Genomic DNA, 22,919 nt, shown 5'->3' with positions numbered 1-22,919 from the left:
GTTCACGTAGACATGAAAAGTTCGCAATAGGACAGCTGTCTTGATATTAGTAGTTCTTTCAGGACCAGTGGCTCTTGGCCCTTAAGATTAGAACTCTGAGCTTTCATTGCCAGTGGCTCCTAGCTAGTAGTATTACAGCTCTTGGTGTTCCAGCTCCTAGCAGCTCCCAATTTCCTCTATTAACTGTTGTGCAACTGAGGGCTATAGCTCCTTTGGCTTCCTGAAACTCTTCCAGCAGCTTCAATTGCCCTCTCTGGAGCTCCTCTGCAGACCTCTGGAGGCCTTAGTAGGTCTTATCAGGTTACTGCAGATCTCACCTCTTTGCTGTTCTGCCATTCTCCAGAGCTCTTCATGCTAATAACCCTTAGTGTTATCAGCTTGCATAGAAATGACATGAGTGTGTGCACTTAGAAAAACCTTGCAAAGGACCAACCAACCAAGCAAGGCTTTCACTGAGTCCTGTGCTGTACCATATGGGAAAAAAAATGAGCAGGGATCCCTCAAGACCTGACAAAAGAAGTGGTAAGGATCACTGCTTATGGTTAGATGGGGTACACCCATACGTACAGTCTCTCTCATATTTCATGGATTTATTTAGGACCTTTCAAAGTAGTCACAGTATGGGATTACCCATCCTAGCTGCAGGTTTCAGTCACCTAGGATAGGTCCATATTTGATGTTTGTTACTTCCAGGGCAAATATCTCTGGGAGCAGCCATGAGTCACCTATGACAGCCTCAGCTGGCGTGACAACACCTAGAGGAAGCTACCAGTATTTTTTATGGTCAGTGGGGATTTGGCGATTTTAGCAAAGCAGCAATGATCCTAGGTCTTTCCCTGACCATGTTCTGTCAGGCACAGTCCTCTGCAACTTGTTAGAGAGGCAGCAGTGATTTCCTGCAATGCTGGGGGAGTGGGGAAACATTATGGCTCTTTGCAAAGATATGATTTCTATTGGAGTAGGGGGAGAAGTGAGCTTACAGTTAAGACTACAGCTGCTGAGCCAGTCGCAGTGGTGGCAGGAAGCTAGTCACTCCAGGTCAGAGACAGACAGTGAGGAGGGTGAGCCTGATGGCTATCAGTAACATGATACCCCATTAGCCATTAGAGGGAAGGGAGGATGTTCTGGCTTAATTTTTCTGTCTTAATAGGAGAAAGAATTATTTTGTGAATAGAGATCAAGAAGTTCTAGTTTCCTTGGTAGATAAAATGCATTGTATGTGGGGTAACATGTTGGTTATTTTTCTATCATAGCTAAGACAAAATGACCAACACCAGAAGTTAAGGAAGAAAAGCTTTATTCAGCTCACATTTTGTGGAGTTTTTGGTACATTCTCGGCTGGCTCCAAGGCAGCATGGGATGTGGTAGAGGACAACAAGTTCATGGTGGAGGAAAACAGCAAAAGCAACAAGAGCAAAAGGGAGTAACACCAGAGGAAGACTTTCTACCCCTTATATTGTATGTAGGGTACCCTCCCTAGGGTGTGTGTACCACTCGCAACCATAACCCCAGAAATGGACCATGAATTAGTCACAAACTCTAGATGTCCGCCTACATGAGTGCATGAGACTTTGGGGGAACATTTAGACACAAACCATAACAGTTAAAGTTAGATTGGATTCAAGAAATAGAGACTAATAATAAGTAGAAGTATATTAAATACAGAGTAAATTGTGTAAGACAATATAATATTTATTATATTGTTGCCTGATGAGTATACATAGACAAATTATTATGTGTTAGTACCTTAACAATGGATTCATGAGAGTGTTAACAGTGAGGAAAAGAGTAGAAATGAATAATTGTATGAAGAAGGGAAAATGCACAGATTTCAAGATTTAATACGATTTAAAAAATAACTCTTTGGTCTTTTCCTTGAGCATTTTAAAGAAAGTAATTTATCTTTAGCTAATGATTAAATAATCAGCCTCTGGTAATACAAAATAGGAAAAAAATGCCAGTAGCAAATCATTTGAAAGAGTATACAGCACCTAATTTATAAACGTGTAGATTCAATCAACGAAATCTATTAATTTGTATGCAACTCAGCAAACATTGGCTAATAATATTAATAGGAATGGAAAGCATGAGAACTATCTGATAATCCAGAGGAAATAATGAAGCAATAGCTACCAAATTGTTATGGAATAAAATATATGTGGAATTGTTACTTACAAGCCGGGTCAGGGTATGATTGACAAAAGGAGACTGTGTTCATTGTGCAGTGGAAATGGCACGGAGCCTAAACATTGAATGTAGGCTATTGGCACTCAGCGGGAGTGCACTGGAGGTCTTTGAATCCTTGTTTCTGCTTCCTCTTCATCTTTCCACCCTCTCTGCCAGCATACGGAGAGGGGAATGATTACTGGCACTATATTGGAGGGAAAACAATACTACCAGCTGAGGGTTAACTGCTAGAACTTAAAGTGACTACATTAAATGTTAGATATTGGAGTGTAGGCTGACTCCATGTCACATTGGGACAGAAAAAGTTTTAATGAGGAAATCAGGGGTATGATTGAAGCAGTAATCCCAAGATGAAGCAACAGAAAAGAATTCTAAAAATAAGATTAGGTCAGGAATAGCACAGAGCCTGAAACATGTATAAATTGGATTTAGGCTGTACCAGTTTTCATGGAATCAAGATGTCACAATAATGACAGGGAAAAAGAAGTAAGTCCAGGACGTGGGGATATTATAAACTCATTTGCATTTTGCTTCATTCCTTATTAGAAAGGAAGTATAGTATATACACCTATGAATAGATATGTTTTCCTAAGCAAAATTCTGCCTCAATGTTTTCCTATAAATATTTGAAATCTCCTTTTCAAGATGTGTAAATCATAAAGGGTTTTTAGTAATGTTCTATGTAATGTTCTATTGGATCCTGATGTGAAAAGAAAGTTCAAGCCCCTGGTGCAATTTTCAAATTTAGAGCACAGAGGTTGGGAGGAATAGGAGACGAAAAAAGAAATAAGAGGTATTACATACATACACCAACTCCCCACAATAAATGTAATGATTATGCACTGCCAACAAATGCTAATGAAAAATAGTTAAAACTTTTAAAAGTGAAAAATGGGACAAATAAATATTTGAATGAGAAAAGATCTATGTGTAGAATTTCACATCATCCTGCCTGAATGGATCTGAATTACTAGAACTAGAGGCCAACTGGGGCCCAGGACTGCCTCAAAATCTTCACAGGGTAACAAGAATACGGTTACCATGGTGTTGACTACAAAGCCTTCAGTGTGTAGAGATAACCAATTTACTTGGCAGACCTTCTGAGTCTAGAAGCTGATTTAATACTAATTCATTGAAACGGTGTTTTTTGATTATTCTTTTAAAAATGTCCCAGTGTGAGCTGAGTCACATTTTCTCTATCTAAAACATTTTATTTTGTTGCATAGAAGCTTCATTGCATCAAACTCCTTGATAATTTGGACTGATGTACTCTCAAACCTTATTTATGAAGTAAATATCATGTCTGGAACATAGCAAGCATATACTATATGTTTTGTGGCAGGAAATAGGATATTTGACTTTTTAAGAAAGAAAATATAGAATTTCACAATTTCAAAATGATAAACGTATACAATGATTTAAATTTTCTGAAGAAAACCATTTATTTCCAAACTAAATCAGCTTGATCCTTTATGTCAATGATTCAAGGTACCACTATAACATGGTTGTAACCTGTACAAATAAGACAAGTATAAATTTTATTACTAATGTACAACATTCATATATAGAGAGAGACTTTAGGAAACAACTTCCACTGTGATTTTACTATTCTGTAGTACCATAAGTTTGAGTTCCATGCACTTAAAAACTGAAGTAGGCATCATTTCCTGTATACAGTTAAAATCAAAAGGGTATGGGAAGAGAGTGTTCAAGGTTAAAGTAGAATTTTACAGTGAATGGTACATATTGATTTCTGTTCCTGAGTCAGAGTATTTGGTACATAATTTGGTCAGATTGACTTAAATGAAAAGGAATAAATTTAACCAAAGTGGTGACACTGTATTATAGTAACAATGAAAGTTTAAAAAAATAAATCTTTGAGAAGAGTCACCAAAGAATTTCAGTCCATCGAAGGAGTGACAAAACTGATAGACATCTCTAGACTTTCTCTGAAGCGTAAAGGGAGATTTGTGCCTAAAAGTGCTTCATTAAAACAAGAGAGAGGATAAAATTATGAAGTTTATCAAGGTCAAATCATACAGGACCACATTAAAGCTCTAATCTTCATCCTAAGAAAAATGAGAAAATCTTTTACTGGCTTTAGGAATAAAGGTAATCATTAGATATAATTGCAGAAATAATAATTTGGTGAGTAGTGTCTTTAATAGATTGGATAATTTCTGAACAGTTTTCCATTCAGAAAAATAGTGTTTTGGATCAACCAAGATACTGTTTCAGGTTGTGTGGTCATATTTAATGGCAACAAAAATAAGTATATTTTCTGTGTAGACTGAGAAGCAGACATTCTGATAATAAAGATTTTTTGATGGATTAGATTTTCAGTTGATTAACTATGGAAATAAAAATTATCTTAATCTATTGAGGTACCTATAAAAATATAAACAATAGCCTATACATTACTGGATCTTAGATTGGCATATAACATAAACATCACAGACAATATAATTTTTTCCTTGCTCTGAATTTTGAAAGTCCAAAATTCAGATGAGAAAATATTTGTTGTTTGAGGAGGGAAGTCTTTCTGGTGAATATATAAATGATGGCATCTTTCTGTGTCCTCACATAGTAGAAGAGAATAACTCTAGCCTTTGGGGGCCCCTTTCAGAGAATTTGTTGCATTTGTGAATCTGTTGCTCGTGAACTAATCACTTCTCAAAAGACATCTCTTAATACTATCACATTGAGGATAAGGGATAATTTTAAACATGGATATTCAGAGGAGACAGACACAGGCAGAGATGACATCAAAAGTGATCAGTAGCGACAATGTTTAAAGTTTTTTGGAATATTGGCAGAGTATCAATTTAGGGGATCATATCAAACATTTCATTTTGAGGGATAATGTTAAAGAAATTTTTGCAGTGTGCAAATGGAAAGATCATCCAGGTGGATGACATAGCTCTGGAACTCCTTATAAATGACTGAATCTGAGATATTCATTGCAGAGTAATTGATATATAGTTTTCATGTCAAGTCATGAGCATTAATAAAATTACTAGTGAGGGAGACTAATATAAGGGGTATAACATGATTGATGGTGAGCTTGAGTCTTGAACTCTGATAATAACAAGGTGGAGGAGGTGAGCTGCAAAGAAAAATTGCCAGTAATTACAGAAATAGAAGACAAAGTAGGTTAGAGTGACATCATGGAGGCAAAGAAGGAGAATTTCAGAGTATGGTCAACAACATTTAATTTTACTAGATGACAAGAAAATGAAACTTTCCATTGGATACAGTATCATACTCACTTTATCAAAAATAGTTTTATTCCTTTTTGGGAAAAACAGAAATAAAGCTTTTTATAAATCAGGATAGGAACAGGAGTTGAAGGGAGGGGAAGGTAATGGGAAAAAAGAAGCAGCAAGATACATCATGTATGAGTACAAATTCTCCATTATGAATGTTATCTTCATGTATTTAAGATGTACCAATAAAATAAAAATTAAAAAATATTGTTATTGATACTTAGTGATAAGAAGATTAAAGAGTGAAAGGCAAGTAAATGTTCAGAAAACTGGACATCTGTCCCAAAACATTTGCCTTTGTGCAACACAAGTACGTGGAAAGGGGACTGATTGTGAGGGTTGAGAGAGAGAGTTGAATTTAAAAAGGAGAACTCAGTGAAACATGCTTACATTTCCGTATAAAAATGCATGGATAGGTTTGAAATTATAATAAATAATTATACCTTGTGTAATATATGTCAAGATTTTCCAGTTGAAACACAAAAAGTCTGGGATATTTATGCACCAACTCCAACCTCTTGGTGGTTCATACTTCTGGAGCAGTACCCACTCAGCCTTCCTGATAAGTTCCATGTGCTGGCAAGTGAAAGCTTTCATGAGAAACACATGGCAACTCCTATGCTTGATCGTAGGAAAGCAATCTTTTTTAAAGACATAGTGATAGTAAATGTGCATAAACTTTGATTAGAAGATGATATGGTACTCCGAATTTAATAGGCAATTAAATGACCATAGTCAAAACTATTGATTTCATGAATTAATATCAATTAAGAAAGGAGAGAGTTTTATTTCATGCAACAAAATCTTACTTATAAATCAACATTATATGTGAAGAAATCAGAAACTTGATGATTAGATTTATGGAAAAACAAATATAGGAAAGAAAACAACCACATATGATAAAATAGAAATCATATAAATATTAACAGTGCATGAACAATTGGAAGCAAGTATTTATATTCATTTGGAGGGAGTTAGAACAATTCATTTCACAGTTTCCTAAATTTCTCAGAAAATACTTATTACTAGGAATCAGGCTGTCTTTGAGGTGAAGGGCGTAACAGTGAACTACATGAATGAAGTTCCTCACCCAAAATAGAAAGAGCAGGGGCTGGGGATTTAGCTCAGCGGCATAAGCGCCTGCCTTGCAAGCAGGCAGTTGTGAGTCTGCTCCTTGGTACTGATAAAAAGGAAAAAGACAAAAAATAAATAAATAAATAAATAAATAAATAAATAAATAAATAAAGAAAAAAAAGAAAACAAAAATAGAAAGAGCTTCTGTTTCCTTATATGAACAAGGAGGTTGGTAATACACAGTAATAGGATTTTGAAAGAATAAAAATTTTCGTATATTTCTTAAAGGTTTCTTTTTCTACAAAGCTCTGTGTCATGCTAATTTTAAAATAATAACATGCAATTAATGTGAAAAATTCTAACAGGCTCATATGTTTTAATTCCTTGAAATTTGAGTTTTACAAATCAGTTTGTAAGTTTGATAAAACTAGCTTTGTGATAGATTATGTGAAAGATTCAAAGAAGTTTGAGATCAAATTAATAGTAAGGTGAATTGAAATTTCATGATTAGTATGAAAATATTGATTAAAATAATTGACTATTTTTTTTTTATCAGTACCAGGGATCGAACTCACAACTGCCTGCTTGCAAGGCAGGTGCTTATGCCGCTGAGATAAATCCCCAGCCCAATAATTGACTATTTTGAAACTATTATAAACTAAGAAGATAATCATCTATTCTTCCTTGATTGTACTGTATACTGCTGATATGTTCCCTTTAGGTGCAAAATTTTGAGAAATCTAAGATAGGGTTAAATTGTAGAAAGTCTACTAAAATAATTATAAGTGAGGTAGGCTGGCCAATAGATGTCTTGTATAGATTTAAATACTCGCTTTAAAATATTTGAGAGTTTTAATGGAGATGTTAACAGCATGGTGATTAAAAATGCATTACCTGGTATCTTGTATTTTTGTATTTTTCTTTTCCTGAAAACTACCTCTGGCTTTATTTTTGGCAACATTCGCTTATGTGTTCAATTTTATTTGATTTGTATAATAAATTTTCAGATAGAGGATCTGTAAATTCCCTTTTCATTGATCCTTTATACATGCTTTTAAAATTCAGGAGCTATTCTTTAAAAACTATGGACTCCTGTTCAGACTTGTACCTGAAATGACTCCTCTAAACTCTATGCTATTTAAGTTTTAAAATTTTATTTCCAAATGTGCTATTACTTTTAATTAAAATTGTGTATATTTAGAGTATAAAATATCAAAATTTATTTTTGATACTCCTATGCATAATGGATGGCTAAATGAAATTGATTAACATATTTATTATGTCACTCATTCATCATTTTTGTGGTGTGAATGATTAAAGCCTATACTGAAAACATGTATTAATAAAAATAAAACATAGAAAACTTATTCCCTGAACAAGTTTCATAGACATACAGTGGTATATTATTAAAACTAGATACTGTGTTTTAAAATATACCTCTTGAACTTATTCCTCCTCATTGAAATTTTATACCCTTTCATCAGCATCTTCCAAATTACCCACTTTTTTGTCACATTTTGGTAACTACCATTCTATTCTCTGACTGTATGATTTAGACTAATTCAGATCATACATGTGAGATCATGCATTATTAAATTTTCTATGTCTGGCTTATCTATGCAGTATAATGTCCTCCAGTTTCATCCAATTGTTGCAATTGACAGAATCTCTTTTTTAAATAAATCTAATAATATCCTATTTTGTGTGGGTGTCTGTCTTACGCATTTTCTTTATCCTTTCATCCTTTCATTGCATCTTAACATGTTCTCCTATCTTAGCTCTTCCATCCCTAAATAAAGTGATCAGAGTCAGTAGTTGATTTCCAATAGCTCCAAAGACCTCTGCAAAAAGCACTGAAAAAATGTTTTAAAGTAACTGGTATGTGATCTGATATTTGTAGCAGCATATTAACCCATGCAAAAAATTTGGTACTTAAAATAGCAGTTGCCTATCATTTCTCATAACACTGCAAAGGGGTAGCACCTTTTCACATTCCCTGGCTCTGTGTGGTGTCAAGTGGAACACTCATTTAACTATATTCAGCTGTTGTTGTCATGAGTTAGAAGGTTAAAGAAAACTTTATACAAAAAATTGCTGTTTCATGCTCCTCCATATTGCCCTTCCACATGGACAACTCAAGCTCCCTTAAAACACAGCCACTTGAAGGTCATTGGATTTCTTATGCTATAGTTGCCTTCTCAGAGTAGGTATTATAACAGCACAAAACACACTATGAAAGCACTTATCAAGATGTTATGTGGATTCCTTTTATTAATAGTCTGTTTACCATAAAAGGCAGAAACTTCATGAAGACATGTGTATCAGAATTATGATTCAACGGTGGTAACCAAAGAGAACTTTCAGTTTCTGGTAAATACATTTTGAAAAGAAATAGAATCTTCTTGAGAAGTAATGGTTTTCAGATAGTACAAACATTCAAGCAGAAGCAGGGTAATAGCTTACAGGAGATACTATACAGGTAATTGCTGTATTGAGGTCAATAAAATGGCTGCCATGATCAAAGCCAATTCCGAATTTTGAGCCTACCTAACGAGGGAAATAGTGGTGCTATTAACAGTAATAGAGTCATCAGGCAGTAGTCTCAGATTAGGAGGAAAATGATAAATGTGCACAAATTGCTTCTCTTTCCTTATAGAAGAAAGAGATAATCAAGAAATAATGACCTTTATTCTTTGCTGTCTTAGGTTGGATGTCGATATAACTGAACTTCACAGTTGGATTACGCGTTCAGAAGCTGTGTTGCAGAGTCCTGAATTTGCAATCTATCGAAAAGAAGGCAACTTCTCAGACCTTAAAGAAAAAGTCAATGTAGGTTCTGTATTAAGGTTGATGCATTTTGCTTTTCTTGTTGTGTGTGCTGCATCTAAGCACCATTTTTTTGCCTCTGATTCTACTAAAGGTGATAGGATTAAAGCAATGTGATGTGCTCTCTACTACATTTAACTACATTTTAGATATAAAAAAAAATCAAACTTTAGCACATAAAAATATTTCCTGATGTTCCGTGACCAGGAATAGGTTTTCAAAAATTCTCATTATTTTTGTTTTCTTCAGCTGTAAATTAACATTTTTAAAATTTGAGCTCATACTGTATTCTCATTTACATTATTCAGATACCTAAAGGCAATTTAAGTCTTAGAATGTTTGCAGAATAGAGCAGACCAAAGTGGAATAAAATAGAACAGCATAGAACAATTGAGTAAACCTTACAGAAAACACTGCAGACATGACTTATGAATCATCAAAAGATTAATTTTATAGACATTGATACTTGCTATAAATTTTAAGCTTCACATTTCCCTGATATTTATATATTATATTATGTTAACTAAAATATGTCAATTTTCTCTCAGTCATTACTTGTACTAATAGGTATTTTACTGTTTTTATGTACTTTTAAGATATTATAGCTTAACCTTCACAATAGAAACTTTTACTGATTTAATAAAAGCTGATTCATCTTCGGGGGAACCATCAGGGCTTTGAATTTTCAACTTCAATTTTAAAACTTTTTTATGTAATGGATAGCAGTTTATAAGATGATATCTACAAGGCAGTGTAAATACAAGACATAGAATTCTAAAATAAACAGGAATGTCAAATTTTAGTTCCAAGAGTTTCAAGTATAAGTGTATGTATGTATGTATGTATAAGCTCTGTTTTATCTTTCTAGCATTCAATTCATAAACTACAAAATCTATTATGTTGTTACAAATAATAGCATTGCCTCTGAAATAAGCTCATGTTTGCTGTGGGGTTAGAGAGATTAGAGAACAAAAACCAAAATTGTATTCTGGAAATGAAAATCTATTTTTTAGGTTGCTTGAGGAGGAAGGTAATTTATCAGCATTTCTTAAAGTTATTACTTATATTTACAAATTGGAGAATTGTTTAAAATGTCTAATTAGCTTTATATTATGTTATATTCACATCATAATAGACTGCTCTAGTTTTAATAAATGGTATATATGATTATTTGTATAATATTTTGGTTTTAAAATTAAACTGAAGCATAACAAAAATAGATCCAGAATGATTTTCAATATATACATATTGAAAGTATATCTTTAATTTTTGAGAGGAATTATATTAGAAAATTATCTGGAAAAGATAGTATCTAAATTTCAAAATTCTCAACCACTAAAAGTATTAATCACATTATGCCTTTTTCAGTTAACTAAAATTCTCAGCCATCCGATTAATATAGATATCTGTTTGTTATCCTTATCTATATTTAAACCGCTGTGATTGAACAGAAAAACTGAGTACCAGGAATATAAATTCCTGGTTCCTGATATCATATGGTCACCTGGAAGCAATTTGCATTTAATCAATACCATCAGCATGACGGACTCAAAGTACTAAAAAAACATATACAATACTGTATAAGTTCTTTTCCAATGCCTTGTGAGTCACCTTTATTAACCTGAACTCTCATTTTCTGAAATAACATTTTTTAATTGCCTACTAAAATAGGACATGGACTGATTTACCAAGACATTTCCTTCAGGCTAAATATAGTGTTTATGTATTAAAAATCCTTGAGAAAAATACATACTAATGGTGATTGATATGAAATTCAGGTGTATATTAATTTTCTCAACTTCTTCACCTGTCAGTTTATGTAAGTTGCTTTACACGCATGGGAGGGCCATCTTTTGAACCTGAGTGGTATTAATGTGTTTTTAGCCATCCATTAAAATAGCTGAGTATTACCAACTCTTCTTTTTTACTCATTCCTTTGCTTATTTATAACTTGAATATGATTTCAGGCCATTGTCACTTCAGCTTCATATATTTTCAAGTATGAAATTTTTAAACTGAAGCATACTTTTGTTCTTCTATTTTGGCCACTTGTTTTATTCATATAATTGCCAAAATCCATTTACTTACAAGCAGAGTTCTATTAGAAGTTTCTAGTGAAAATGTGGTCCCAGAAAACAGATATTGATATCATATAGAAACTTGTTAGAATTACAGAACTTCAGTCCCAGTGAATCAAAATCTGCCTCTGAACAAATTCGATAGGAGATTTGTGTGGATCTAAAATACTCAGAATTATTGTTTTAAGACATATTCTAACAAACTTTGGTTTACCAAACTTCTGGATGTTCCCTGTCTCATTTTGGGCATCTCACATGGTTCAGAAGTTTAGCTGAATTAAGAGATTCTAATTATTCAGACCCTTGAATTGATGACCTGACAATGTAAAATAGTAACAAAACAACACAATAGTATCCTCCTAGCACAAATTGATGGGATAAAGTGTTTGAAAATCAACAACCTGTACAAAGTTCTCTTGAAAGGTTTCTTATGAAGCTATTGTGTTCAGTAGATCTTGGACTCTTTCTGGTGTCTATAGGTGAACTATCATAGCTGTCTCAATGTTCAGAATCAGTTCAAACCGTTTACTTTTCATGATTGCTTTGACTTTGGCAAACAGACAAAAGTTGCATGGTGCCAGATTCACTGAATAAGATGAATGAGGAAAAACTATAATATCTTAACAAGATTACATTTCCGTTGAATGACATTCAGTAGCAGTATTCATCTTTTTTACCAAACTTCATAAATATACTTCTGAAATAGGTTTAAGAACTACTTAAGAAAGCAGCAAGAATGATGGGATAAATATGTTTGAAGCCAGGCAAGATATTTTGAGAGGTATTAGTGGCATTCTGTCTTTTACTATAAGATTTTTAAAAGAATTCAGCATAAATTTTGATTACTAATTGAATGCTTTCTTACACCCATATCACATCAATATTTATTGAATTTCATTGAAACATTCATAATGTCACAAGATTGACAGTTAACTTTGCCTCTTCTCTGACCTCTGTTATCTGCATTTGCCACCTCCATTTATAACAATCTTCATCTTTATGTTTTTCTTGCTCCCTTCTTGTCCCACTTCCAGTGCTTTGTGCCTTCCGACAGTCTCTGACTATGAACTTGGAAAATCTTTCAAGACGAATCTTTCTCCCCAATATACTGTTCTATTCATACTTGAAAACTACATTTGTTCTCAAGAGCACCACTATGACTAATCACTCTTTTATACCTCTGCTCCTTTAAAATTGGTTTCTTCGCTCTCAGGGAATTTCAAAGATACTACTCTCTAGAAAAATAAAATCGATTTCCTTAAAATTTACACATAGTGGCCATCAATAAACCTTGTTGTCCACTTTGTCTTTATAAAATTCTTTCCATCTGTCTTGGTGGAAGACATTATGCTTTAGCTAGTAAAGACTAATGTCTCTGTGGGAGTTCTCATTTTATCATTTTTATGTAATTAGGAGCCTGCCCCTATTTGGCTGCATATCCATATCTTCAACATTTCTCTCCCCTCTGAGCCTTTACTGTCAGTCTTTAAGCATGCTGTTTTTCCGTCTTTGAGAAAAGATTCTCTTCGTAGAAAGACACATGTGAATATTTTGGTACTTTATTTCACTTAGCTTTTCTGTACGACTGTCTCAATATAAACTATTGTGTCCTCTGTGAAATTCTTTTCCTCCCTTAGATTATGATGTATTATTAGTAATCACTTTGTTCACATTTCTGTTATTTTTTCCAATTCACATTTCTTTTAATTTTAGTATTCACCATAATTCTTCTGTTACTTTTTTTCCTTTTGAATATCTTCATTCTATTCCATTCAAGTAATATTTATTCATTATTGCCTTACAATGTTTATCTTAGCTTAAATCTTTCCATTCAAAATCTCAGTCAGTATATCTGCTTAGATATTTTTAATCGGATTAGGTGTTTTTAACCTGATTATACAATGTATTTATGCAATAAAACAGCATATGACACCTTGTTAACATATAAAGTTCTTCGGGCTAAGGATTTAGCTCAGTGGTATAAGTGCCTGCCCAGGAAGTGCAAGATCATGTGTTTGATCTACGGTACACCCACTTAGGTTGTTATGGATCAGTTTAAAAATTAACTTTAAAAGATAAAAAATCTAATAGATAATTTTAATCAAATGTTTGCATGAAAACATACGATAAGTCTCAATATCTTCCTGATCCAGTCTGTTGTTCCTCCTTCCTGTTTCCTTTTAAACAGCCTACACTAGAAACCAGCTAACTAGGTCAGCAAGATTTTTCTACCTCTTCCCTTCAGAGCTCTGTAAACCATCAAAATTCACTCCATTCCTGTGACTACAGTTCTAATTAAAGCTAATATCATGGCTTTGCACTGTTTAATATGATAGTCCCCTAGATGGTTGACCCTGTAACTAAAGTTGTATTCCTTTAGAAGATTTTATATCACTTCTGCCAAACTGAACTTATTAAAAGATAATTTTTTTTCTTGGCATGGTAGCGCAAACATGTAATGCCAGCACTCAGGCAGGTGAGGCGGGAGGATTGCCATCAGTACAAGTGCAGCTAGGGCTGCAAAATGAGTTCAAGGCCAGTCTGAACTGTATAGCAAAACTCTGTCTAAAAAGGCAAAAAAAATCATAAATAAATAAAAATAAAAGCTAAATTTGACCCTGTTATGTCATTGTCACCATTTGAGAAAGTAAAAGAAGCAACTGCTGATATGCAGGAGTTGGTTTAACCTTTCCCTTAGGCCTTGCAGCACTGGTACTATCTTTGGTCTATTGCGTTCTCCCATTGCACATGAGGAGTTTCTGAGAAAGTCAACTTCTACAAGACATTTCTATCATCATCATGAACAAAAATAGTAACAAACCTACTTGACAATCACTTCTCAATATACAAAAAATTTCCCAGACTGCCCTACTTCAAATAAATAGCCATCTTTTTACTAGTGTGACAAATCATATTACCTTCTCTTTACCAGTGCTAGCTTTAACATCTCTACATCCTTCTTGCGATTTAGATAACAAAAAGGGTGATGAATTACAGAATTACCTTGCCTATCTTACAACATCCAAGCAAAACAGATCTCTGCTTCCTTTGCCGCGCTTAACTGGAGCCCAAATGTTATAATGAGCAATTTCTGACATCCTTTTAGTTATAATAAGCAATTTATAACATAGTTTTTAATTTTTATTAGGTACTATCTATCTCTCATGTTGCATCAAGAAAACCAACCTGACTTTGTTCATCTGTTAGTATATTCCTTATGGCCTTTGGCTGAAAGGATTACTACTTTCATAAAGCCTACAATGATCTGATTTCTGTTTAAGTATCCAAACTGAATTCTAGCCATTATTATGTTGATTCAGTTGTTAGTTTCTAGAAATCAGCAACTGGTTTGGATTATTTTTGTTTGCTTTAGTTGAGAGGTTTTGGTGATGGTATCCTGGAATAAATTACAGGGTCTGGACATATCAAGAAATATTTGATTGTGTGCAGTGATTTCTTTAAGATCTGAAGGAAAATTTTAAGACAAGCTGCGTTGCCAATATAAAGGACATAAATCATGGATAAATATTTGAGTGAATAAATTACTTTTCCATCAAAGTATAAAACTTCATTATAGAATGCTAAATGAATAGAAAATTAATTGCTTCTAAAGCAGGGTATGACCATAGGGAATCTAGAATTTACTTTCATATTACAAGAGATGATATCATGAAAAGAGGATGCTTTAAAGAGATGCCATCATGGAAAAAGGAAGAAAGAGAAGACAAGATTTTTCGTCTATTTTAAAGAATTAGACAGCTTGATTTTTTGTTTTTTCTTTTTCCTTTTTTATCGGTACCGGGGATCAAACTCATGACTGCCTGCTTGCAAGGCAGGTGCTTATGCCGCTGAGCTAAATCCTTAGCCCTGACAGCTTGATTTTTTTTGTGAACTTTGCTTTGCATGATTTTACTTTCATAACTTTTTTGTTTATATTATTACATGATTGCAAAGAATTGCACTGTTCAACACATTAAGTTATACATCTTAGAATCCATAATTTCCCGATGATATCTAAGAAATTTTTGAGCCTATATTTTATTTTATATGTTTACACTTCCTTTTGACTCTATATTCTTTACTTCAAGTTGTATACAATAAGTATTGTACAGTCTGATAAAGAACTGCTAAAACTAAGAGCATCATAAACATATAATGAATAAATAATCTATGTTAATAAAGTAATGTTAAAATGGTGTTTTACAATATATGAGTTATTTTAAAACTAAAATCTGAATAGTTATTTTATGTGCATATGTATATATACACAGACATACGTATAATAAACACACAGAAAAACAGACAAAAACATACACATAGCTGTGCTGTTTCCCTCAGGAAAGTGATCAGAGCAAAGTAATATCAAAGGAAGACATGTTTTTATAAACAAGGTGACTTCACAGAGGTAGATCTAGTTATCAGGATTGATTGCTATAAAATGTACTGGGCCTGGCAAAATGAAAATTGTTTATTTTATGTGAGAAAGTAAAAGAAAATTTAATAACAAAATGTTAAAAACATAACAATAGTTAATATGTTGTATATTGTTGGGCCAGAGACTTAGCTCAGCAGTGTACTCAGCAATGTAAGGGCCTACCTTGGAAGTATGAGGTCGTGAGTTCGATCCCTGGTACCAAAAAAAAAGAGTTGTGTGTCGTTATCTTCAAAGAAAGATGTTCTTTTACAAACAAGAAACAGATATTAGTACAAAACTTTCTTTTGAATGATATAAGGATACTAATTATAAATGATACAAATTAGAATATATATTAAACTATTTTTGTTTTTATTTATCTTTTGAATTATTTCAAAGAAGGTAAAACAAAACAGAACAAAGCATATCAGAAAAAAACAATGTAAGTGACACAGATTTCAAAACAAGACAACAGGAGATCAACAGGCTATCACAATGTCTCGTTTTCTTCTAAATAGTTGTCTATATCTTCACACACAATGAATTCATACAAAACAAAATAGTATAAAACTGATCAAAAGAGAAAAATAAAAGCACTACAGACACTTCAAAACCAGACAATAGGAAAATCAACAATGCCTACTGTAATGTCTCTTGTTCTTCAAAATCTCTGCCCATACCTTCATATATGTTGAAATTAAATAATAAAAAATAGACTAAAATCACTAAACAAAGAATAAAAGTGTTAGTTGATTTCACAGCATGATGATAGGAAATCAGCAGCAGCTACCATAATGTCTCTTTTTCTTCAAAATAGCTGTTCTTTTCATCAGAAATAATAAAATTAATACTTGTAACCTGTTTGGGAGAAGTTCTAGTCATGTGTAAGCCTCTATACGTGCATATATCCTTTCTGCATTAGAGGGAAAAACAAAACAAAGCAAAACAAATTACTAGATAAACAAGAAAAAATAAATAAAAACAAATAACAATAGCAAAGAGCCCAAAACAATGACAATATTGGCCTTCAAAACAAAGTGGTAGGAGAATCACAGAGGTTCTTATTTTACATAGTAATCTTCAAAAGAATTCTTCAGATTACCAGACACAAACATGTAAAATTGATCCAATATTATGCATGTTAACTGTTTTGTTCCAAGAACCAATAGAATTCATAACAGATTCATCTTAGCTATCTTAAGTGTCTTTATACAAATTTATATATTTTTTCTTTCCCTTTCCTTTGTTTCTCCTTTTCCCTGAGTTACTTTTTGCTCTTACCTTTTCACAGTATTTATTGAGGATTTTGTATCTTACATACTTTTACCATTTCTTACACTAGGGAGACTGTATGATATTTACACATGTGAGTTTTATTTATTTCACTTATGAATATGGACTAAGTTGCATCAATTTACCTATAAAAAATCTCAATGTGATCATTCTTCATAGCTGAGTAGTACTCCATTGTATAAAGTACCACATCTTTTTTATCCATTCCTCAGTTGATGGGCATTGAGGTTGTTTACAAAAGCTGCTGATTACAAACTGTGCTGCTATAAACATGGGTACGCATATATCACTGTGATATGATGTTTTCAATTCTTCTTGTAATGTGCCCAGAAGTGGAATGGCTCAGTAATATGGGAATTCCAATTCTAGCTTTTTCAGGAACCTTCAGAGTGATTTGCAAAGTGGTTGCACCAGTCTGCACTCCCAACAACTGTGCAGAAGATTTCCTTTTTCTTTTTTTTTTTCCTTTTCCTTTTTTCCAGTACCGGGGATCGAACTCACGACTGCCTGCTTGCAAAGCAGGTGCTTATGCCGCTGAGCTAAATCCCCAGCCCCCAGAAGATTTCCTTTTTCCCCACAACCTCTCCAGCATTTGTTGGTGGTTTGCTTTATCCTGGCCGTTCTTTCTGGAATGAGATGCAATCTTATTGTGGTTTTAATTTACCTTTCTCAAATGGCCAGTGATACTGAACATTTTTTCATGTATTTATTTGCCATTTGTATTTCTTTATCTAAGAGCTGTAATATTGATCTCAGAAGCCCATTTTTGATTGGGAACTCTTAATTTCATGGCTTTGATTTTTTAAAAATTCTTTATAAGTTTCAGATAGAAGTCCTTTATCTGAGAGACATTTGGCTAAGATGTTTTCCCAATTTGTGGCTTTTCTTTTCACTCTTTTGGAGATTGCTTTTGACATCCAAAACTTTTTAATAAAACAAGATGCCAGTTATTGATTCTGGGAAGTATTTCCAGTGCAGTTTGATTTTTGTTTATGAATTCTCTGCATATCCCTATGTCTTTAATATTTCTATCGACTTCATCTCCCAGCAGATTTAGTGTTTCTGTTTTAATATTTAGATCTTTGATCTATTTTGACTTTTGTGCATGGTGATAGGCATGGCTCTAGTTTTAATTTTCAGCATATGGAGAGGCAGTTTTTCCAGCACTACTTATTAAATAGACTATTTTTCTTCCAGTGAATGTGTTTGACCCCTTTGTCAAAGATAAGGTGGCTGAGTGTGTTTGTAGTTGTAGTTGTATTTTCTGATCTATTTCATAAATCTTCACATCTGTTTTTATTCTAGTACCATGCTGATTTTATCAGCAGTAGCTTTGTAGTGTAGCTTCAAGTCAAGGATTATGATGCTTCCTGTCTTGCTATTGTTGCCCAAAATTTTCCTTGCTATTCTAGGTCTTTTGTGGTTATAGATGGATTTTAAGAATGATTTGTCTAGATCTGCAGAGGTATTTTGATTGGAATTGCATTAAATCTGTTTAACAATTTTGAGAGAATGGGCATTTTCATGTTTGTTTTTCCTATCTAGGAACAAGGAATGTCTTTCCATTTTTTTTCACTTTTACTAGTATACGTTGGCAGTACATAATGACCACATTCACTGTAGAGAATTGGCACACACGAATAACACATTCCACTTACTTGGTATTCTTATGTAAAATGAGATTGTATAAAGCAGATTCATTCTAGCTCATAATTACCATGACATATATTTATACTATAATTTCATAGACAGTATAAGTAATCTGGTTATTTTGTCATTTTTAAGTTTTCAATAAACTCTCTGTGCCTTACATTCTTCCTCTTTCTAAATGTCGGGGGAATAATAGTAACTACTGCATAAACTGTTGTTTTATTTTTGCTCTGGCTGATGTAGTTGTTAGTACATTCAAATAACTGGAATAATATAGTTAATAAATCATAACTCTTAAACTCAAAAATATTATTCCTGAGATACTCAAATTTAAGTTTGTCTCTCAGTTAGCATTACTAATTGATAATTGCATTGTGATTTAAAATGAAGAGACTGTGACTATGACATTCAGAAAGCCACTGCTAATTTATTTACCTATTGTATGGAAAACAGGGTTTTCTGATTCTTCTCATATGATTTCTTGTTTAAAAAATGGAAAAACGGGCTGGGGATTTAGCTCAGCGGCATAAGGGCTTGCCTTGCAAGCAGACAGTCGTGAGTTCGATCCCCAGTACCGATAAAAAAGAAAAACACACACAAAAAAATGGAAAAACACAACATAGAAAAATATAAACCACTCGGAAAATGTAACTCTAAAACTTGTACCTCAAACAACACCAGTTGGTTCTTTTTATTGTTAATGTGCAGTTTACTTTACTTTTTTTTTCTTGTGGACTATTTTCTTTCTCTCTTCTTTTTTCCCCATATCATTCAAAGCAGGAGCACTTCAAATCTTCCTGTCTCTCTTGATGGTTGTAAATATATATTTAATTAAAATATGCCGGTTTTCATAATCTAAAACATTGAGAGTGTTTTCTAATACATTTATCTTTTAAGGAAGAAACAAATTTAAGATCTGGAAAGAATGGATGCCAGTAAGCTGCTAAGGGAATTTAGAACTGAACAGTTAACAAGCTGAGGAAATGGGAATTTTGGAGCTGTGACTATAATCTTCCTGGACATTTTTTGTGGTCACTTAATTTTCATGGATTTTTTAGTTTAACCGGAAAGAAATCTTCCATATTTGTCTCCATATTTGTAAAAACGTTTAAGTTCTGTCTGTGTGAAACTGAATTTCTAGATGATCAAAAATTTTCACTTGCTACCCCTGGAGTGAGTTCCTGGGAGCATGTAATCGTGGAACAATGCAATCTCTGCATGTTAAATTTTCATACAGAATTTAAAATACATTTCTTACCTTGAGAAGTTTTTGATTGATGAGACAAAATTTGTTTTTTATCTTCTACACACCTTGTATAATAAAATGATGCATATTTTGCAGTGAGGCTGTAGATATTTTACAAAAAATAAAATGAGAGTATTACATTTTAGTATTATATTTCACTCTTCACTTATCCTAAATTTTAGTTAGTATTTTGGATATTACATGATTTACTTGGGAAATAGTGTAGGTTATTACATATTTGTCTGAGCATTGTTGTATTTCCTATATTTGCATTTATATCTTCATTTCTTGTCAAAGGAAAACACATTATCTGCAGTACACAATTATAATCATCATTCATCAATTGAGGATTTAACTTAATTCAGTGAAATAAAATTAATTTCATTTCTTCTATCATAATGGCCACCTTTCAGGTGCTTAGTATCCACATGCACAGGGTGTTGATAATTGGCCTAAAGATTGTCAGTGTCCATTGTGAGTGACCATGCAATTATTTTGATGTCTTAGTGGCTATGCTTTTGGCCATCATACTGAACACCAAAAACATCCTGGACATTTCCATAGTCACATACATTTTCAGCAGCATGTGCCCAACTCTTTTATGCTCCTTCCTACGTGTACTCAGTAGGATGCCTTGGAGGCCTGAAAGTTTTGAAGAATGTTATGGTGGAGAATAACCTTCTAACCCCTCAAACTGAAATGAAATCATTTTATTGTTGTACAATAATTGTACTGCCCTTACTATACACAAATTGCATTAGAATATTCTTTTTCTGTAATTGTCTTAAGATATAAAACATATATTATTATAGACAGTTAACAGTTATTACTATAGTAATGTATAGAAAATATAGTATTATTATAGTACTGTGATAGTACTGTAGTACTAAGTACACTGTAGCACACTAAGTACTGTAGTACTGTAGTACTAAGTTCACTGTAGTACACTAAGTACGGTAGAACTATAGTACCACAGTAATACAGTAGCACTATATTAATGTATATTTTTGAGACAAGTTATTGGTACATTAATGTAGTCATTTAAAATTATGTTTCTGTAGAGATATGGTTAACTAAAATTTGAAATATAGAATACTAGTGTTTTTTAATTTAAATAATTTGGCATTTGTTGTTCAAAAGTTAGTTCTAAAGAGGAGGAATGTACAAAGGAGCTTATAAAGTATATTGAAACCAAACCTAATTTTCCTTGGAAACGGGACTCTGATTATGTTGAAGCAAAAAAAAAAAAAAAAAAAAATCATCCTACAGTCTCATATATAAATATCTGTGATTTTCTGCTAAATTATTCATGTGGGTGTACTTTTTCTACTTTATGCATTACTTGAGTCTCAAATTGGTTTTAACACTGAATATACTTGTATTTTCAGGAGAAAATTCAGTACTACATATTTAATGGTGAATTCCATCAAAATTATCTGACATTATATATTTCATTGTTATATTTTTCCTTGTTTTTAGCAGTATTACAATGAAATGCATACAAAACTACTATGTGAAATAATTTAAGAATTAAAACCATACTGTTAAAAAATAGAAATTGAAAAAAAGAATTGTGCTTTTATTGCCATTTTTGATATTTATGGTGCAATGAGTGAGAAAAATGTCTTTAGACACACTTGCTAAAATGACACACAGAAATATCTTAAGATTGGAAAAGGCAAGCTGAAATTATAATTGTTATGGACTTTCACAATACTTGTATTGAAATACTCACTTTGCTATCATGCTGCAGGCCATAGAGCGAGAAAAAGCGGAGAAATCCAGAAAACTGCAAGATGCCAGCAGAACAGCTCAGGCCCTGGTGGAACAGATGGTGAATGGTAATTACACAGAGTTGATTTAGATAATCTTCTTAAGGATTTGATAAACACATAGGTTCATATTTATCAGATGAATTATATCAGACAAGTACTTCTTGAATGCAAATCTAAATTAAAGACAGTTTGTATATTTTTTACTATTTTTTCTTAACACTAAGCAAATTATTAGGGGAAATTTTGAATTCATTGTCAAAAAATGGGATGTGGTAGAATAGTTTATTAGTCTGTTGCAGAGAAATTAGAATTAATATAAATCTTGCTAGTCTTTATTCAAATAAATTATGAAAACAAGGTCTGTATAAATAATTGGTAATGAAAGCAATCATAATATATGTAAAAGTAATTATAATTTGTTTTAAAAATTTTTTAAATATATTATTCCAAAGAAAATAAGGCTGTATCGAAGGCTCCAAACAAATACCTGTTTCCTAAAAGTATATGTACCACCCATGTTCTGTATTCTTTTTTATGTTTTTTCTAAGTAAAACAGAATATGTCTCTGGGACAACCTTTATTTTTAACTGACCTTTTTCTTTAAGTGAGATAGAGCAAAAAGGTAGCATAATATTTTTTTTCTTTTACAAGAGTGATTTCAAATTTATCCTTGCTAAATTGAGTGATTCCAAAAGCTATCAGTGCAACATATTATTAACATGAAATGTGAACAAATTTTTCATATTTTCATTTCTATATTACTATATTCATTTCAAGATAAAAGCATCTTTATGAAGTAAAAAATAGTGCATTTTGAGACAAGATACTTTTTATTTTATAAAATCTGTTTGCACAAATATTCTAAAAGTGAATGTATAAAGGTATCATTTTATGTCAGCTTTTTCAGAAATCTGCTTGTGTTCTGCTTTATAAATTCTGTATATCAATTACTTTTGTCCTTAATTGTTATGTTGGCATTAAAGTGTTCTAAGATCTTCATAGGAAATCAACTCATTTTCTTCTTCTAATGAGGCCATGGCTGTTTTTAGTTAAATATAGAAATAAACACGTCAGCTGAGAAGCAAGAGAAAAGTAAATGAATACATAGAC

General features: G+C 32.7%; 1 protein-coding gene and 1 long non-coding RNA gene across 16 annotated transcripts in view; one reads left to right on the top strand and one right to left on the bottom strand.

The window, feature by feature from the left end:
• Dmd (dystrophin) overlaps positions 1 to 22,919 on the top strand; it is a 2,110,831-nt gene that overhangs the window by 753,326 nt on the left and 1,334,586 nt on the right. For all 15 annotated transcript variants that reach the window (XM_063242792.1, XM_063242803.1, XM_063242804.1 and 12 more), the window contains 2 exons: positions 9,233 to 9,356; positions 21,788 to 21,875. In XM_063242792.1, coding sequence (XP_063098862.1) covers positions 9,233 to 9,356; positions 21,788 to 21,875 — 212 coding nt within the window. The remainder of the gene's footprint in view (positions 1 to 9,232; positions 9,357 to 21,787; positions 21,876 to 22,919) is intronic.
• On the bottom strand, positions 15,638 to 21,850 carry LOC134474553 (uncharacterized). The gene is made up of 3 exons (XR_010045393.1): positions 21,770 to 21,850; positions 20,047 to 20,135; positions 15,638 to 16,758 (listed from the first exon to the last, which is right to left on the bottom strand). It is a non-coding gene; the product is annotated as an uncharacterized LOC134474553 (long non-coding RNA).

The sequence above is a fragment of the Cavia porcellus genome, unplaced genomic scaffold, assembly GCF_034190915.1.
Source record: "Cavia porcellus strain 051 isolate PalLab524CR breed Dunkin Hartley unplaced genomic scaffold, mCavPor4.1 scaffold_33, whole genome shotgun sequence".
NCBI lineage: Eukaryota > Metazoa > Chordata > Mammalia > Rodentia > Caviidae > Cavia > Cavia porcellus.
Note: the sequence above shows the minus strand (reverse complement) of the source record. Positions and strands in the feature narration are given on the sequence as shown.